The sequence below is a fragment of the Crotalus tigris genome, unplaced genomic scaffold (assembly GCF_016545835.1).
Source record: "Crotalus tigris isolate CLP2741 ecotype Arizona unplaced genomic scaffold, ASM1654583v1 scf7180000020074.1721668, whole genome shotgun sequence".
NCBI classification, from domain to species: domain Eukaryota; kingdom Metazoa; phylum Chordata; class Lepidosauria; order Squamata; family Viperidae; genus Crotalus; species Crotalus tigris.
Window position 1 is genome coordinate 32,401 of NW_024097846.1, and position 19,271 is coordinate 51,671.

Sequence of the window (19,271 nt, forward strand, 5' to 3'; positions counted from 1 at the left end):
CTGGGTTGCAATCAACTCAGGATAAGAAAAAAGTTTTTTTTTTTTTTAAAGGATCTAGTTAAGGTGAACTAGTTAAACAGGAACAAATGGTAGCTTACCATTGTGGAGGAATAGGAACAGTAGGAACCTTAAATAAGTGTTATTAGATCTGGAGTGATCAAGAGTTGAAGTGAGCAATTAGATGATAAATTACACTAAAAGAAGCTGCTGGAAGTTGTTAGGAACAAGAAAAGTATTAAAAGGTCAAGTAAAGGTTAACATAGTCACTAGGAACCCCCCATGTGGAAGTTATGAAATCAGACTGAGAAGAGCATGCCAGAAGTTAAGACGTATGATGAGTAATAAAATGTGTAATTATCTTAAACCAATCAAAACTGCTGATGTAAACTGGTGATATGTGCAAAGTATAGAAATCTGTTGTGAGGACATTCAGGGGGTGCTTGCCTTATGACTGTAGTAACAAGCATGACTCTTTGCTTCTGTACAGAAATGATATTCTAAATATGTTCCCACACACCTCCATGATTATTGGCTAACTTGAACTAGGTGAAACGAACCACCCAGCTTTGGGCTGGGACAATAGTACTATTGGGTAGAAACAATGGTATTCCTTACCAAAAGTATTTGTGTATTTGCTTAGACCTTGAAATTACGTCTATAACACACATGCTTTAGAAACATCTACCACTTCTGATAAGCAGGTTTAATCTCCCATCTAATTATACTACTTTCATAGGTAATCATCTACTACCAATAAAATGACCAGGTTCAGAAAATCTCTAGAATTGTAGGCAAATATTGTACCATAACTATGACAATTAGAAATTTTTGGACCTGGTTCCTTCCCTGGATGTATCCAGTGCAGAAATGAGTAGCTTTTTATTGGATGCTATGTAATATATTTTTAAACTTGGATGTGACTGATCTATGGTTATATATTTTAATAAAGTAAACTTTCAGAAATGCAAAACAGGACAGTTGACTGCATTTTGCAATTCCCATGACATGTTTAACTGACTGGAGCAAGTTTAGCCTCATGCAAGATTGGATCTGTTGAGGGCTTAATATAATCATATGAGATAGACGATTGAAACCTTTTTGATGGCCCAACAACACACCAACCGTGCCCTATTGGCCCAAGTAAGCATGTTATAGGAACAGTATATATGGCAGGCAGAAAGTGAATAAAGATATTTTTCTCCCTATTTCACAATATTAGGATCTGGAGTCATCTGCTGACCCTGAATGCTATTACATCCATGCTGTACTGTAAAATTATTCATCATTATTGTGGGGTAGGAGATTAGCATATTTTTCATATTTAATTTCTATAACTACTTCCTCAAAACATCTGTTCCCGATAAAGTTACCTCCCTGAAATCATGTAAATAAATTGCTTCAAGGCAAAGTGACTCAGAAATCTCAATTTTACCCGGCACTGCAAAATCAATTGCTTTTCTTTTTCTCTTTTGAAATATCAAACATCAAACAACATAATATGTATATATTCAATCATCTTCAGTCAGCCCCATTATAAAATAAAGTCAAACAACATTATTAACTGGTGGACATTAATGACATGTGATTCATGCAATGGACACCAAATCATGAATAATATAGATCAGAGCTACCCAAGTTTGAACTATGCTGGATGAGGCCATTGGCTCTACAATGCCAATACAATGTGTTATGTATGACTGATCCCAACCTCTTTCATTACAGAATGGGCATTCAGGGCAACCTTTGCTGAACACTTTTTATAGGCAAAGCTATGAAATTTGAAAGTGTGGGTCAATGGTATGTGGAATGCTAGACTGAAATTCGAGGAGGAGAGGTTACAGTGGGGCTGTAAAGGTTACAGTACAATGGAGATGGCTAGCAATTTTTCATGGATAGAGGTGACATTTAAAAAAAAATGTAGAGGCTGCCAGCAATGAATGGTCCAGATTCATTGAGTCTGACCCAATGTAGTGGTTAAGACGATAAAGAGGACTGAAGAGAACCAGGATCAAATCCATACTCAAGCTTAGAAAATTTGAGTCACTCTCAGCACTCTAAGGTAGAAGATTGAGCCTGTGAGCAAGAGTTGGAGACCAAATGCTGCTGGCAATGTTGGTGAGTCTTGGTTGAAATTCCAAAATATCTGGAGCAAAATAGAATAGAGCTGGAAGGGACCTTGGAGGTCTTCTAGTCCAACCCCCTGTTCAAGCAGGAGAACCTAATACGATCTCAGACAAGTGACTGTCCAGCCTCTTCTTAAAAACCTCCATTGATGGAGTGCCAACAATTTCTGAAGGCAACTGTTACACTGGTTGATTGTCCTCGCTGTCAGGAAGTTTCTTTTTAATTCCAGGTTGCTTCTCTCTTTGATCAGTTTCCAACCATTGTTTCTTGCCCTGCCCTCTGGTGCTTTGGAGAATAATGTGACCCCCTCTTCTTTGTGACAGCCCCTCAAATACTGCTATCATGTCTCCCCTATTTCTTCTTTTCTTTAGATTAGCCAAACCCAAGTCTTGCGACCATTCTTCATATGTTTTAGTCTCCAGGCCTTTAATCATCTTAGTTGCTTTTCTCTGAATTTTTTCCAAACTCTCAACATCTTTTTTGTGATATGGTGACCAAAATTGGCTGCAATATTCCAGATGTGGTTTTACTGGGGTTGTATAAAGCGGTACTAATACTTTGCGTGATCTTTTCTATGCCTCTGTTTATACAACCCAGGATTGTATTGGCTTTTTTTGGCTGCTGCTGCTGCACACTGCTGGCTCATAGTCAAGTAATCGTCCACTAGGACTCCAAGGTCCCTTTCACAGTTAATGTTTCTAAGCCAGGTCTCATCTAATCTGTACTTGTACCTTTGATTTTTCCTGCCTAAAACTTTGCTTTTCTCCACATTGAAACTCATTTTGTTGGATAGAGCCCATTGTTCAAGTTTGTCAAGATCTTTTTGAATCCAGAGTTTGTCTTCTGGGGTGTTGGCTACTCCTGCCAGTTTGGTGTCGTCTGCAAATTTGATGAGTTCCCTTTCAATTCCTTCATCTTCTAAGTCATTGAAGAAGATATTGAAGAGTACTGAGCCTTGTGGTACCCCATTGCTTACTTCTCTCCATGTGGATGTAGTGCCATTGAGGACTACTCACTGAGTATGGTTTGCCAGCCAGCTACAGATCCATCTTGTGGTGATGTTGTCTATTCCACCTTTTTCTAAGCTTTCTAAGGAGTAGGTTGTGGTCTACTTTATCAAATGCCTTACTGAAATCTAATTATACTACATTCACAGCATGCTGGCTTAGGAATTCTGGGAGTTGAAGTCCACGAGTCATAAAAGAGCCAAGGTTGCCTACCCTTGTCCTAGGTTCTTAGGAAGAACTCAGTGTGGATGAAGGCTAACCCCAGCTAAAGTATTGGCAGCTATGATTTCACATTGTTGGGTACATAATAATAAATCACACAAGTCTCCTGATACTTAAGATTCTTCTTTGTAACTTGCCACTATAGGACACATACCTATTGGCAGTATGAATGATGATTTTTTTCAATTTTCATTATTGATCTCTGAAGTTTACTTATAACTGAGGCCAAGTTAACTCTATCTAAGATACCCTTCTGAAGCTGGCAAAGACCATTTTATTCAGATAGAGAGTTTTTTTCATTATGAGCTGATTTAACCTGCACGTGCTGTTTCTTTTTTCTTTTTAATTCAGCTATGCTATCTTTAGTTTTATGTTTTAATATTGTTCTGTATTTTAACTATATCTTTTATACTGTATGCTTATTTATTTGAATGCTATTGTTCACGGAAAAGCAATACAGCATATAAAAGTAAAAAGTAAATTAACTATATTTATTCCCACATTTTGCATTCTTCCTAAACCTACTTAGAAACTTAAAGCACTTAAATAATATGTAACAGAAATATTCATATATTTGAGAATACTTCAGCAATGATTCTTAACTGCTTAGGCAACACAGTTCCTAAGTTATGTAGTGCTAGTACTACAATTTAATATAATTGCATTTGAAAAAAAGCTTATTAAAAAAGCAAAAATATATCCTGTATCAATAAGCATGTACTGTATATAAATATATACGTAAAGTCACAAATCTATCTTTTTTTTCATTGCTGTAACCTCTAGTCTTGACCCACTAAAATTTGGCCACAACTATAAAAATATAGTTATAACAAAAGAGCTCTCAAATGCCTTTGAGACATTGAAAATTAAACTTTATTCTACATCCTGATTTTTCTCTAAATAATATCAGTGTTTCTCAACTTTGGCTACTTTTAAGACATGTGGACTTCAACTCCCAGAATTCTCCAGCCAACATGTGTTTTAAAGTCTCCAAGGTTGAGAAACACTGATGTTATTTTCCTGTAACTGAACAGACTCTACCTCTCATTTAAATGGCATTGCAGCATAAAATAAAATAACCATCCCAGTAAAAGAACAAATTTTACCTAAATAGGGAGTAAAGAAACCTAAAGCTATTAACTTAGGGCTGACCTTCAGCCCCATGTTCAGGGCCATTGAGCAGTGAATAAGAGATACTGAAGGGGAAAGGCAGCACTATGCAGAGCAGGCATTTCCCCCCTCCCCCCCCCATAAATCCTGTGCAATGTTTATTGCCAAATCATTTTAAATATTAAGAGTGACCTTTCTATTTGCAATTTCATAGTTCTGTCATTTCTGTCAAGAGCTAGCTTTTCTTATTCAAATATACTTTAAAACACCTTAATTAAAGGTGCTCAGTGAATAGAAGTATGTGAAATATACATTTGATATTTCATGTTATCATTTAGAGAGCACGAATGGAAATCTGTTATAATTACAATACGTTGGCTTTTATAGCAGGACTCTCAGCTCACTAAAAATCATACCGTGAGGGGCTTTTTAGTTGATCTTCTTAGCATTTGTCTTGATCCTTTGCAGGGCCTGCTTGTTCGGCACTGTACTTGCCTAACTCTTAGAGTAAAACTTACCAATGCATGATGCAGCAAGGGCAGGGGAAAGGTTGTTCCTCGCTTGTCCCAGAGCCTGATGATAATTAGGGCTGAAAGAAAGTGACTGGCCCAAAGTCACCCAGATGGCTTCTGTGCCTAAAGAAAGACTAGAAACTAGGTCTCCCCACATCTACTTCAGCACATTATCTCCAACCCAGGCTAGCTCTCAAATTTTGTTTTTCTTTAGTAGAGACACTTTTGTTTTAAAGGGATATTACAATACAATATGTTTACAGTACAATTTGCAGAGGAGGACAACTTTTTGGTGGTTGGAACCTCACCTACCATTCCTTGGGTAGTTGCAGAGAGCAAGCAATGGCAGGATTTTGTGGGTGGTTTCCTTGGAGGTGTGTGAGAAGTGTGCTTTCTCTCCTTTTTTCCTACTGATGATCCTATTTTAGAGTCTACACTGCCCCCGCATTCAAACAACATCACTGCTTCTCAGTACTGTGATCTGGAGGCTGGACCCAACACAGATTCAAGTCATATGCAATCCAGAGCCTTAGATTATCCAATTTCCAGTAAATTATTTAGTGCTTTACAGACCCACAGATCTGTTGCTTTTATGAAGAAAAGATTACACATCCCTGTTTAAAATACGATTTTTAATGACCAAGCAAAAGACTTTCTGCAGTTATTAGGGGGCATTCCTCAACCTTCCCTTCTATTTCTAGACAAAAAGCAGGCTCAAATAATAAAACAGGTTTAGTAACTGAGGAGGCTAAGTGGATGTAAATTTCCACTCAGCCATTTTTCTCCCTAGGATAAAACAAGCATCAGTCCTGGGGTGGGAAAAATACCACATATCCTGTTGGTTGTGTTTTACAAGTTTGAACTGAAAAGTGTGATAAATCAAGCATTGGGAAAAGAATTGCACAAGCTGAATCATTAATAAACAGGATTAATAACACATGAGATCCTCAAATGCGTTGCAGGGTTTCTTCATGTCATAGCAAGACTGTTCATTTTTGAAGTTCTCTTCAGACTTTTCCTTCACAAATCAACTATTCTCTCTGCTCCACTTTTCCAACTTCTACTTTTCTTTTTTCTTTTTTTAATCTGATATTTATTCTACCAAATACATTCGGTATGCCTCTCTAAGCTTCTGTCCTCTCACGCCTACCCGGTGCTTTTTTTTATTTAAAAAAAAAGGGGGGGTACTGGAACTCACACACGTCATACAACCGGCCTTGCCTACCCTACAAAGTTCCATCCAAAAAAGGTGCCGGAACTCCGTTCTGGACATTCTATGAGAAAAAAAGCCCTGAGCCTACCTATTTTTAAATGTGAAAGACTGCCCTCACTTTTCTTTATCAGTAGCCCTGTTATGGCTATCACCACCTTTGAAAGTCCAATTCATTATTAAATGAAGAGAAAGTAGAAAAATGATAACATACAACATGTTCCTCAGTCTGAACAACATATATTTAAAAACTGAATTAAATCACTATGGATTATAGGCAGCCATAAGTTCTATCTATCTATCTATCTATCTATCTATCTATCTATCTATCTATCTATCTATCTACCTAGCTACCTACCTACCTAGCTACCTACCTACCAGCTATCTATCTATCTATCTATCTATCTATCTATCTATCTATCTATCTATCTATCTATCTATCAACAAACAAACTAGATTCACTTCAAAACCACAATCCTGCAAACAGCTAGATTTATTTCCATATCCATTTTTGGTACAATTTATTGAAGGAAGTCCTAAATTTTTATTTCTCTTGGTTATAATGCTCATCATCAAAGGATTTAGAACAGGTAACTTTAAGATTTCCCTGGCTGAAGAATTCTGGGGGTTGAAATCCACAGATCTTAAGATTGCCAAATTTAAAAAAAAATGATTTAGAGAATTAGGTCAGCACATCTAGCAGGGCTGAAAAAATAAGATATGCAACACACGCAGCACATTATAGCTGTAACCTACCTCAGGAGCCATCCAAAATGGTGTCCCAACTGAAGTGTTTCTCCTCAGCCTGGTACTGGTGAGCTGTGCAGAAACACCTGTAATAAGAAAAGACATTCTGAACATTTGCTGGCTAGCTCATTTACTTTTCCATACAATGCCTGAGAGAAAAATCGATGTCAATAGATTTGCATGTTTTCCTAAGTGGGGCAGAATTTGCAAGCTAGACAAGTTTAACTTAAATGTTTTTGGAGCTGGCCTGCTGCTAAATAGTTTAAGAATTACTTAAGGCAGAAGAACTGACTACAATTCTGGGAGGAAATAAGGGCAAAAGAAAGAAAGAAAAAAATTCTGTGGAACACAGTCAATTTTTTTATCACTAAAGCTGTGCACGAAACTTTCATAACAGATTCTGCAGCCTGAACAGTTTAAAAGAATCCCATGTAGCTCAAGATAATCCTTTACTTAAGGAACCCAATTGAAGTTCTTATTGCAGCCCTCTTATTATTCTGTTCTCATCCTGCACTTTGGACATTTGGTATCAGCAGAGTACAGGTAGTCCTCAACTTACAACAGTTCATTTAGTGATGGTTCAAAGTTACAATGGCACTGGAAAAAATAACCTCTGACCGTTTTTCATACTTATGACCATTGCAGCATCCCTGTGGTCATATGATCAAAATTCAGATGCTTGGCAACTGACTCATATTTATGACGGCTGCAATGTCCCAGGGTCATGTAATCACCTTTTGTAAACTTCTGACAAGTGAAGTCAATGGGGAAGCCAGATTCACTTAACAACAACAAGTTAGTTGTTACTAATTCAACAACTGCAATGATTCACTTAACAACAGTGGCAAGAAAGGTCGTAAAATGGGGCAATTAATAAATGTCTCACTTAGCAACAGAAATTTTGCACTCAACTGTGATCGTAAGTTGAGAACTACCTGTATTGCAATTGTGGAGGTCACAGTCTTCCCCAGGAAATTGGGGAAGGTCTAGAGATTCATCCATTAAAAAGCAATAATTGAGAGAATGTAGGTGATGTGGCAACCATTTATAGAATGTTATTTGAATGTTTATATTTTCTGTAATTCTCACACATCTTCCATGTGAAGATTCTGTAATAGTTCAAAAGCAACCCCAGGCTTCTATGATCCTGTGACATTGACTCAGTTCAGTAGCTGAGCTAAATTTATTTCTGGCTCAGCTTCAGTGAAGCCCAAATTGGGGGGGAGGGGGGGGACCCACAGCAGCATGTTCTTTTCTTTGTGGAATAAATCCCTGCAGACCTTGTACTTGGTTAGCAGCTCTATTGAAGTTCTTGCTCACTTCTTCTCCAGGCTCCTGAATTTCAGCCTTTCTACCAGGTCTTTCCCATGGGATGCTGCCTTGATCTAGCCAAGAGTTATTCACTAGCCTTACCCTCTTCTCTTAGGCAAAGATTTGCTGCAGACTGCTTGGATTTTTAAATATTTTTTCTTTCTCTTTTGTTTGAAGTCGGGGATGAGACAACCCGGTTACTGCAGTGAATTAGATAACAGCAGGATTGTGCAAATGTCCTTGCAATGCATTCAGGTCCTTGTAGCCTAAAAGGTAGCCTAAAAAAAGTTAGACTTCTCACTTCCATTTAAGATCCTAATGCAGGAACAACCTAGTGCTTAGCTACAAAACTGAAGACGTATCATGTTTCCTTAACAACTTTCAAAGGGATCTTCATTACAGGAGGAACGATGGCCTGATATTGATAATCAGGCAGCTTCATCCTAATTTTACTGAAAAGCTGTGTCTTTCATTTCCTTTCAGTACTTTGGTCATCACAATATAAAAAAGATGTTGAGAATCTGGAAAGAGTACAGAGAGGAGTGGCAAAGATGATTGGGGGGCTGAAGGCTAAAACATATGAAGAACAGTTGCAGGAATTGCATATGTCCAGTTTAATGAAAAGAAGAACTAGGGGTAACATGATAGCAATGTTCCAATATTTAAAGGGCTGCCTTAAAGAAGAGGAGGGGGTCAAACTATTTTCCAAAGCACCTGAAGGCAAGACAAGAAGCAATGGATGGAACAAAGAGAGAAGCAACCTAGAACTAAGGAGAAATTTCCTGACAGTAGGAACAATCAACCAGTGGAACAATTTGTCTTTAGAAGTTGTGGGTGCCCCAACTGGAGGCTTTTAAGAAGGGACTGGACAACCATTTGTCTAGTGTCTCCTATTTGAGTAGGGGTTGGACTAGAAGATCTCCAAGGTCCCTTCCAACTTTGTTATCCTGTTATTCTTTTTTGTGTAAATTGAAGGGGATTTTGGGGGGGGGGAATTATCCAGTGTGTGTACTGTAGTTGTCTCACTAGTAGATACTGTTGATTGGATACTGTTTTTGACAGATTCCTATTGATCAGTTGAAGGAGAGGAATGATTGGCTTGCTGGTTTATCACCATTCCAAGGTCAGTAAGAGTGAAGATGATTGGCAGATCAATTTCAAATTCTACTGGAAGAGTTTGAAAGTGATTTTCTCTCATTTACCCTTGGTTAGTTGATTTTTTTAAAATGGCTATGTGCTCTGCTTTGTACTAATAAAGTTCATATTACATGTTCCAAACATTTCTGTAAGGCTATATAGGTACTGTACATGAGGTTAAAAAAAAAACCCTCAGACTTTTCAGTTTTGAAAGAGGGCACTAGAAGTTTTCAGAACTTTCAGCAAACTGCAAATCCCCACATTCTCTGACAAAAACTGATAAAAAGAAAATAGATTGTATCAGTTTTGCTCTGTCTATACACCCCACACATACACACTGAAATCTAAAAGACCGCTTGTTTTAGATGTGAACTTAACTGATAGTGTTAATAAAGTTGTACAATGAATATTGCCTTTAATTCCAATTTAAGCGTGTCATGGTTCTGACAGATGAAACTCTTCAAAAGAACTTCAAGGCATTGTTTACCTTAAAGAATCTTTATTTTGAGTAGCATAATATTGGCACTGCATAATCGAAGCCAAAAAACTGAATTCCCCTCCCCTGAGCACATAGTATCAAAGCACAATTCCCTCCTTCAATTAACAGTCATACATCACAGTCCCCAATTAGTGTGAAGCGCAGGCCTCCTCTCCTGTTCTCCAGCCCTCCAATTCCTTATCAGCTCTGGTTACAATAACCTTATTTCTCATGCTAGGTTTAGTGTTGTTATGTCTAGCTGGACTCTCATTCACATCCTCCCTCCCAGCATCATCTAACTCTAAAAGCAAAAGGTAAAAGATGGCTACATTTCCCTCTGTTGTCAATGCAAAAACATCTGATGTTAGCAGCATTGACAAAGCGTTTGTTTTGCAAAGTACACAAATTTCATTTTAGGAAATAAGTGACTATTCGTACTATAGAAGTGCTATAAATATGTACCATATACACACACACCAGGTGGTAACGCCTTCCAACCCCATGACTCCTTTTATATACCTCCTCTCTCTAAATGAAGTACAGCTAATTTCACAAATACCTTCCCACTCTTGCTTCATTTTGATCTTGTATTCCTCTGTGAGAATTCAACAAGGCAATTATGTGCAAAACACAGAAAAAACTTACTATAGTGACGTTATTCTCTTTCTAGCCTCTTTTTTTTCAGACCAGCATTGTTTGTTTTGGCATTGATGCCTATTTCCTGCTGCTCACTCCAGCAGCTAGTGTTAATTATTGCCCTAGGAAGGTGGAATCAGATAAATAGTGATTTCTACCCTTTATTATTTGCTGTTAAAGAAGTTAGTAATTAAGCTGTTGCTTTAGTCCAAGTGCTTGTCCAAGGTCTACTTAAAAATGGGCCCTCCTGCTGCATTACACATTGATAGTGAATTTCTGGCCTCCAGGTCACAAGTGGCATCTGCTCTTGAGTTCATTTGTTTTTGTGGTACCAGCGAATTGGATGGATTGTGATGGTGAAAATTTATTCAAATTGCAGGCTAACCTTTTCACTAAGTTTAGTCCAACTTCTTCCCAAGTGACACTGAAAGAAGATGATAGCCTTATTTTTGTTACAGTGGTACTGGTTTTAAGCTGTGATTCTTTTTTCAATTATTATTATTTGACTTTATTAAAAAAAACCAGCAAATTTTCTTGGAAATAAAGTCACCAGCTTCTTTCATCTGGCTTTATATAATGGCTTTTCAATTTTAATCATATACAAATATAACTGCTGTACTTGCAAATTCAAATGTTAGTTTTTGGGCCCAGAGTACCATTTTACTTTTCAGCTAAGAGGGAATAAATGTGATGAAAGCTAATTGAGAGCAATATCCTTTTTTCATATGCACAAAAGAAAGTTTATACCCTGAACTGGGGGGGAGGGAGGGAGGGAGGGAGGGAGGGAGGGAGGGAGGAAGGAAGGAAGGAAGGAAGGAAGGAAGGAAGGAAGGAAGGAAGGAAGGAAGGAGGGAGGGAGGGATTACCAAAGTCAACAAGCTTGACTCCTCCTTCCATTGTCAGCAGAATGTTGTTCCCCTTGACATCACGATGAATGATGCGATTGTTGTGCAAATGTTGAAGACCCTATGTGTCCACAATGAGAAAAAAGGAGAAAGAAAAATGGATCTTACTCATATATTTATATAATGTAACTAACAGGAAAAGAATCTGTACCTGCACTTTAAGAACTTCAGCTCACTATATCACAGCCTCAATACAAACCCCTGCTGCAATAAGCAGACACCATTTTCCCCCTTTTCCTGTAAAGTGTATCAGAATGGCTAAATTGCATCCTATTTTATCATTAGAAGCAAAATGGGTATCCTTACCAAAAGGGCACCTCTTAAGATGTATGAGATTATTGCTTCATCCAACTTTTGGCCATTCTTCAGTAGGCCTTTGACAAGGTCTGTGACAGAGCCTCCATTACACAGCTGTTAAAGGGATAGGAGAGGAAAAAAGGGAAATGAAGCAAGGCATCCCTTACTCAACAAGCTTAATCCCTATAAATCTGCAACTACTTGCACAGAAAGTAAAGGAAATCAGTCATTACAAATGTTCCCAGCAGCTATTTCCAAATAATAGCTAGGATATGCACACTTTTGGATTTCCAACATGACATCTTTATTGTGAAGGCATATTAATGTGCTAATTACATTTTCTTGCATGGACAAGAAGGAACATTAAACCTGTGTTTACCTTTAGGCAAGTTTTCTCCAAACAGGTGACTTCAAGATATATTAGTTATATTAGACTACAATTCCCACTATTTTACTGAAAGCTAGGAAGGCTAGGCCAGTGACCAGAGAAGGCAGATTTAGGCCTTGCCCAGTCATCACAATTCAAGAGTGACTCTTAGTGCAGACGTTCCAATAAGCAATGATAAGGATATAAGGCAATTAATAGAATTCTCTTACAAAGTTTTCTATCTAAATATATTCCAACTGATATTTTTTTAAAAAAAAATTCTTTTACAATCGTTTGCAGTTATCTTGGATTAGTGGATATTGTTGTGATCTGCTGACAGGCCTGAATCTAAAATAAAAGAAGTAAAAACATTGACAATAAAAAAAAATCTGGGAAACACAGGACTATAATAGACCAAGCCCATCAAGTTCAGTATTGTCTACCCTAACTCATATGGCTGTAAAGGCCACAAGCAAAGATTTTTCTTAGTTTTCTTCTATTTACTGGTGGTAAATACATAGGGATGCAGTGGTTAGGATGCAGTATTGCAGGCTGACTCATCCCACAGCCTAGAGTTTAATCGTAACGGGGCTCACAGTTGACTCAACCTTCCAATGAGGACCCAGATTGTTGGGAGCAATATGCAGACTCTATAAACCACTTAGAGAGGACTGTACTGTAAAACACTATGAAGTGGTATAGAAGTGCTATTACTATTGCTATTGCTATTACTATTTTCACTTTGCTGGAGATATTAAAAGATATTAAAAAAATTTAATAGTTCTTTATTTTCAGTGTTTTAAAAACTCAGATCTGTACAGTCACAATAGCCAGCAATGTCTTTATGAACCTGTTTTTTCAAAACTCTTTTCATGCAAAGGAAAGTACAGGGGCTCTCTCTTTTTCTGTTCTATATACATGATGCATTTGATAGCTGGGAAGCAGCAAATTACAGTCATTTGAAATGTTCGCTCTATCATTGCTGCTGTTAGCAGGCAGTATAAGATAGACAACAGACATCTCTCTCTATGCTCAGCCTTGATGTCTGTTCTGCTAACAGCTAAGAAAAAAACTTTCAGATGTAGAAAAGCACAGCCTTTTGTAAACATGCTCTCATTACTTGCATGCCATGTATTTAAAGGAACAGAAAGGGGAAAAAAGTAGAGATTAAAACCTTTCTAAATGTACATTTCTATATTATTAAACACCCTTATATCTCCCACAATGATATTTTTATCCACAATCTATTTCTTTTTCTGCATTCTATTCACTAGAAGCATGCTAGTGGTAGAAAGTGCTAATGTCCTAAGCCAGGAGTATACAACTTCTCTCCACTTCTTGGCCTCTAAAGGGGACAGGGGCAACATTTGATGTAGGTGTTGACTTAAAACATCCAATATATTTCTTCAAAGCTCCTCTGAGGGTCTGTTTACTACTGGGTTCATTACAACCTTTATGTTGGATGGAGGAGACTGTGGAACCTTTTGAGGCAGGTTGCAATATTTAGCTTGACTTCATTCTGGGAAAACAATCTGGTTTAAATCTTTTTAACTACCTTAATCACACATCTGGCTTTGAACAAGGCAGTTCATGTAAGCTTATGCTGGAGAGAACCCAAGTGACCTGGTGTGTGGCAGCAAAGCTTATTTCTTGATGTTTCATCCTGCCAGGCACCATGCTCTTCTCTGCTGAGATGGACAAAGGTCAGCATTGCTTGTGATGTCTGTGTCTGTATAAAATGGAATCACTTACCAAGATTTATGGACTTTTGTATTGTTTAGAGACAAGAGCAGGTGAACTACTTTTTTTAAAGAAAAGGTTGTATATAATACATCCATTTCAAACCGTTCTCAAGAAAAAAGCAAATATGATCACAACCAAGCCCTTTGTATTATTGTTAAGTCTACTTTTCCCTCTGAAATGCTAACTGCACCCCCTAGGCACCAAAACAATACTTACCTTGATTGATATCATGACAGTTGCCTATTCTAATAAAAGTAACATTTCTCCACAGCAGGACAAAAGGTCATTAGCTATACATCAGAGATTGACTCATATATACAAATATAGGGAAAGATAAGTACAGCATAATAAATACAATAGAAGTCAAAGAAGGGGAGGGGCCAAATGATCTATAGTATTTGTGAAAAGGTGGAATGATGTCCCTGAAATAGGGTTCAAGATATAATCAAGCTGGGGCAAGGAATGATATGTGCATGATGATATAATCAGTCAAATACCATGACTTACATACCTGCCTCAGACATATTGACACAAATATGTAATTGTGGCCTTTGTATGTCAGGGCCTGCATCATTATTTGATGTTATCACAGTTATTGGCATCATTTTTATTGTGACTGTTGCATTTTTAATTAGTATAATGCTATTTTGGCTCATTTTATTTGAGACTAGAAGATAAATTATTTCCACTTATGACCTAGGTTGTTTTTTTCCATAGCAGTTGACAATAGTTAGCTTTGGCTCACCTTAAACACTAAATAGTTATTATTGGAAAGAAGACAAGCAGGAAACTCCAGGATTACAAAGGGAAAAGAACATCTCAGGAGAAGGGAGTAGCAAACCACCATCCTGTTGCCCTTCTAATTGACCAAGAATCAGACCCAGTTTGAGGGATGTTTTCTTCTGTCTTCTACTTATTTGGGGTTTGTTCTCATAACTGAAATAGAATTCTAGGAATTTAGATGGGCAGCACTTAAATGCTTATCTGAGCTTTCACCATCTTGGTTTCTTCCAGATGTGCTAGATACATTCGCTGCCAACCCCAGTTAGAGTACGATTGGCCATGCTGGCCAAAAAGAGATGGCAATTTCAGTCCAACTTTTCTCAAGGGCACCATGTTGCAGCAATTTGGTTTAGGTAATAGGCCTTCAGTTATGATGGATCCAGGTGTTTAAAAAGATCAGGAGCATGGAAAATATTGCTAGTGATTTATAATCCTGGCAGAATTATGATTCCCTGGGGACAATTAAAGACATTTACCATGCAATTTTATCTATGCCCATAAAGGTTCGTTTTATTAAGTTCACAATGGAAAGAAGATATAGTTTCACCAAAGAAAGTGTTGAAAGCCTCATCTGCAAGGAATACAAGTTGGAAAAATAACACTTGCTGCCCACAGATAACACTGCACATCCTGATATTCACAGCTTCTGGAGCAGGGGTATCAATATCTTCATTCCACCATGGCCATTGGCTCTACTTTTGGTGGGGCCATCTTCAGTCTGCCATTTCTTCCTCTGGAAGTCCAGATTTTACTTTTCAGAATTACATTCAGCTGCAAAAATGCAAACTATAGAGAAGAAAGATCACCTTCTTTTGCTCCATCTTGACCTCTCTGAATTGTCAGGGAAAGCCAATGACGATACAACAGATCAAGGAGCACAACATGTTTGTTGGAGGAATGAAAAAAACTTGGCAATACTCTGTCAGCTGTTGCACAGGGAAATGTTTCTGCAGCTGCCAGGTATCCAACCTTTCCTACAACTCAGGCCAAATTAAACATGGAAAGCAATGCAAAACAGCCACATGGGAGGGAGTATACCTGCAACAACCTAAATTGTTAGGCATATCCCAACTGCTGATCATCTTAGCCATCAGATGGTCAATGAAGCATGCCAGATTGTATTCATGATGAAAACTGTATTAGGAGAAGAGGAAAGGCATTTTTTTAAAACCACAACAACTAAATATAAGTTGCCTCAGTTGTGGGCTAGGGATAAGAGAAAGGCAATGTTAAAAGAACATGACAGAAAGAGGTTGTTATAGTTATGGTCAATGAGAAAAAGCCTAGCATCTGACCCTAGTTACTCAGCTTTATCCTTCAAACTGTACCCTATTTTGATTTTTTTTTAATACACTAACACTCTTACAGTATTACCTTCATGTGAGACATAAATAGTATTTCCAAACTCGGTGCATAATCTAGCTTTATTCTGAATTTTCTGCATGAATGTGTCCCCAGAGCAATGCCATTTGAGATTAATTGCTTTATATGTTTATTGAAAGATTCAGTTCTAGTACAAAAGGACCATTTCTGCAGGAAGAACTCAGCAAATCCAGAGTCAGATTACTTATTTAGTGCAAGTGGATAGGGCTATGATAAAAAACAAAAATTGATTTCACTTATTTTACAAATTATTTGCAGCCAATATAATCACTGCCCTTCTTGTACAGGTACTGTAGTCCTCAATTTGCAACAGTTTGTTTAGTAGCCATTTGAATTACAACAGTGCTGAAAAAAAATGACATGACCATTTTTCACACTTATGACCATTGCAGCATCCCCAAGCTCATGTGATCAGAATTCAAATGCCTGGCAACTGACTCATATTTATGATGGTTGCAGTGTCCTAGTGTAGTGGAAAACTAGATATATTGACCTTCCTGCCCACCTCACTAGGGCCATGTGATCAACTTTTGTGACCTTCTGACAAGCAAATTCAATAGGGAAGCCAGATTCACTTAACAAAACTCATTTAACAAATGTCTCATTTAGCAACAGAAAGTTTGGGCTCAATTATGGTCGTAAGTCAAGGACTATCTGTATTTAATGAATCTGCCCTTCATTCATGTTAAAAGATTCAGTTGAACAGCCACTTCTAGGAAAACTTTGGAGGTCACATTCAAGATCTTTGAGCAGTGCATACATTGTGTCTCTTTCTTTCTAAACAAAGCCCCTGTTTGATGAAGTGAAGGACCATGACTTTCTCCACTACAACAAACATGCATTAGGCTTTTTTCAACTACACAACACTTCTTCTCATTAAGATTTGGCAATCCAAATTATCTTACCTCAAGAACAAGCCAGAGCTGTCCACCCACATATCGATCTGCTTTGTAAAACATTCCATAAAATTTAACCACATTGGGATGATTAGGAAGAAACTGTAAGATATTATACTCTGCTTCAATCTCCTCGTCCATGTCCTAAATTGGAGAACACAGAGCACACACTTTGTAAGTATCACTAGGAAGAGAGAGCCCCCAAATTTGGTTCCGCTAGAGATACTATCAGCTCTTCTGAAGATGACATGTGCAACCTTCCAGTGGATCTGGAGTGCAAATGACTCAAGGAAAATTATAAAACTTCCTATGGCTTTAGAATTATATTGCAAAATATTAAAATATTGAGAGCTATTCAAGCAATAATAAAAACATGTTAGTTTGTGAACCATCTGGAGTATTGAAGTATTTGTATTGTTACAGACAAATAATAGATGGCAAGTCTTATTTAATGCTGAGCTTCTTTGTTCAACACAATTGTGTTTTACTTCTGTTATCTGAATTGCAATCACATTCCTCTAACTTTTAGTTGCCTTGAACTATGAGATGGGCAGCATATAAATTTAATAAATAAATAAACTTTTTACTTCCACTGAACCATTTTATGTTCTTCTTAACAAAACCTCCAATTTGACTCAGTTTTACTCATATAGTGTCATTTTTTTAAAAGCATTGTTAAAAGTCAGCCTTTATTTCAAGCAAAGACCTTACTTCCAATATCTTAGAAAGCTAAATAAAATATTAAAAATATTTTCAAAACTTTGACCATCAAAATAACCACACCAATTTAAACAGAATGTTATTTTTATTATATATGGAACAAAAGTTCTTTCTGTAACTTTCTCAATAAGTTGGGATGGTGTTTCCTTATAGACATCTTTGAATAAAGCATGGCATTTTATTGCAATTTCTGGAAAACTGAGTATCTTAGGTGTCCTTGGATAACCTTCCCTCCCTTTGCATTTGAGAAAAGTATTTGAGTTTATGAAAGAAAGAAAAAGCAATATGATTTTGTTTTCAGAACCCAAAACATTACCAAATTCCAAAATGCAGGCTCCATGTTTTGCACAGAATATGAGATTAGATTAATGCACTCCAGCCTTGTACTTTTCCTATTGAACAGGAGTGAACAGGTAAACAAAAAACATTGAATTAATTTGGGATTCTGTCCAATTTGGGTACAACTGCCTTGTTTTCTATCATCATGTGCATCACTTAACTAAAGTTCACGTTCAGAAAGCTCTCATTTTATCTAAATAGAAGCTTCACAGCCTCTTGTGAATTCACAGTATAAATAGTTTGTAACTGTTTAAAATTGTATTTTTTACTCACATTAATAGAATCTAGAATCTTCACTGCTGCCAGGCTGCTATCCTTCTTATTAGTAACCTTATAGACTTTACCATATGTTCCTTTTCCAATAGTCTCAATAATTTCCCAGGTATTTGTGGGATCAGGTAAAGATTCCAGTCCAATCATATTCTGATTATACTGAAGCACGCCATAGAGTGGCTTCCTGAGAGAAATAGGATAAGAAAACAGTTGAACAGCTGTCATAATTATAGGAAATCAGTTGATTCAGTGATTCACATGGCCTACAAAGCAGTATCTTGATGGCTATGATGGAGGCTTTCATAAAAGAATATTATGTGACTGTTTTGCCAAATCTGGGGGCAAATTGTAGTGACATACACAGGAACAGTCATACGATTTCCTGCAGCCATTAAGATTTAGTTTTTAAGTTGTTGCTCCTGGTGGCTTAGTCAAGGTGAGCTTTCATATAATACTTCTTCAGAATATGGAGGAGATGGAGACTACATGCCAAGCTAACTAAGTGAATTTTGGAACATTTTGCCCAATATGGCATCCTGTAATGAAAACTCAGATTTTCCCAAGTATATTCATATAGTTCTCCACAAATGTGGATCTTTAAACTAGAGCCTACCCTGCAAACCAAAATATAGTGATAGCATCCCACCAATTAGATATTATATACAGTGTATAGGACAACTTCAATGTCTTCAACAGTTTGACTTCTTTTTTTTCTTAAAACAGCTTGCCAAGATCTACAGCTTCCAGATACACAGAGGAACAGGACAGATAATTTCTACAGAAGATTTCTGTCTTTCCCCTGAAAAATGATTCTGAAAAAAAGACAAACTCTTTCTTTATACTCTAAAAACTTCCAGCTGCCCAGAGAAGTTGATCTAAATCAACCATGATGTTCTTTAAAAGTTGAAGAGTGCCAGAACCCATTTTATCTTCAGTTACAGAGAAATTTAATCCCTTTCTTAAGAAAGATGAGGCTATAGATATCATTTGTTATTGCACAGATGCACTCTCTTTGCTCCAACTATGCTAGTCAATCTCACATTCTTAATATTCCTAAGAATTAACCTGACA

The 19,271-nt window shown here is 37.2% G+C and overlaps 1 protein-coding gene and 1 long non-coding RNA gene across 3 annotated transcripts in view; one reads left to right on the top strand and one right to left on the bottom strand.

Annotated features, from left to right (window-relative positions):
* Window positions 1-19,271, top strand: part of LOC120318139 — a 40,715-nt gene that overhangs the window by 19,871 nt on the left and 1,573 nt on the right. Inside the window, exon 3 of the long non-coding RNA XR_005559422.1 lies at window positions 9,306-9,366. This is a non-coding gene — a long non-coding RNA (uncharacterized LOC120318139). The remainder of the gene's footprint in view (window positions 1-9,305; window positions 9,367-19,271) is intronic.
* The window catches only part of LOC120318138 (myosin-IIIb-like), a 64,562-nt gene that overhangs the window by 5,978 nt on the left and 39,313 nt on the right, over window positions 1-19,271 (bottom strand). For both annotated transcript variants that reach the window (XM_039365460.1, XM_039365459.1), the window contains exons 2-6: window positions 18,201-18,384; window positions 16,878-17,012; window positions 11,706-11,810; window positions 11,361-11,460; window positions 6,942-7,018 (exon numbers count right to left, since the gene is read on the bottom strand). In XM_039365460.1, coding sequence (XP_039221394.1) covers window positions 6,942-7,018; window positions 11,361-11,460; window positions 11,706-11,810; window positions 16,878-17,012; window positions 18,201-18,347 — 564 coding nt within the window. In that variant the 5' untranslated portion in view covers window positions 18,348-18,384. The remainder of the gene's footprint in view (window positions 1-6,941; window positions 7,019-11,360; window positions 11,461-11,705; window positions 11,811-16,877; window positions 17,013-18,200; window positions 18,385-19,271) is intronic.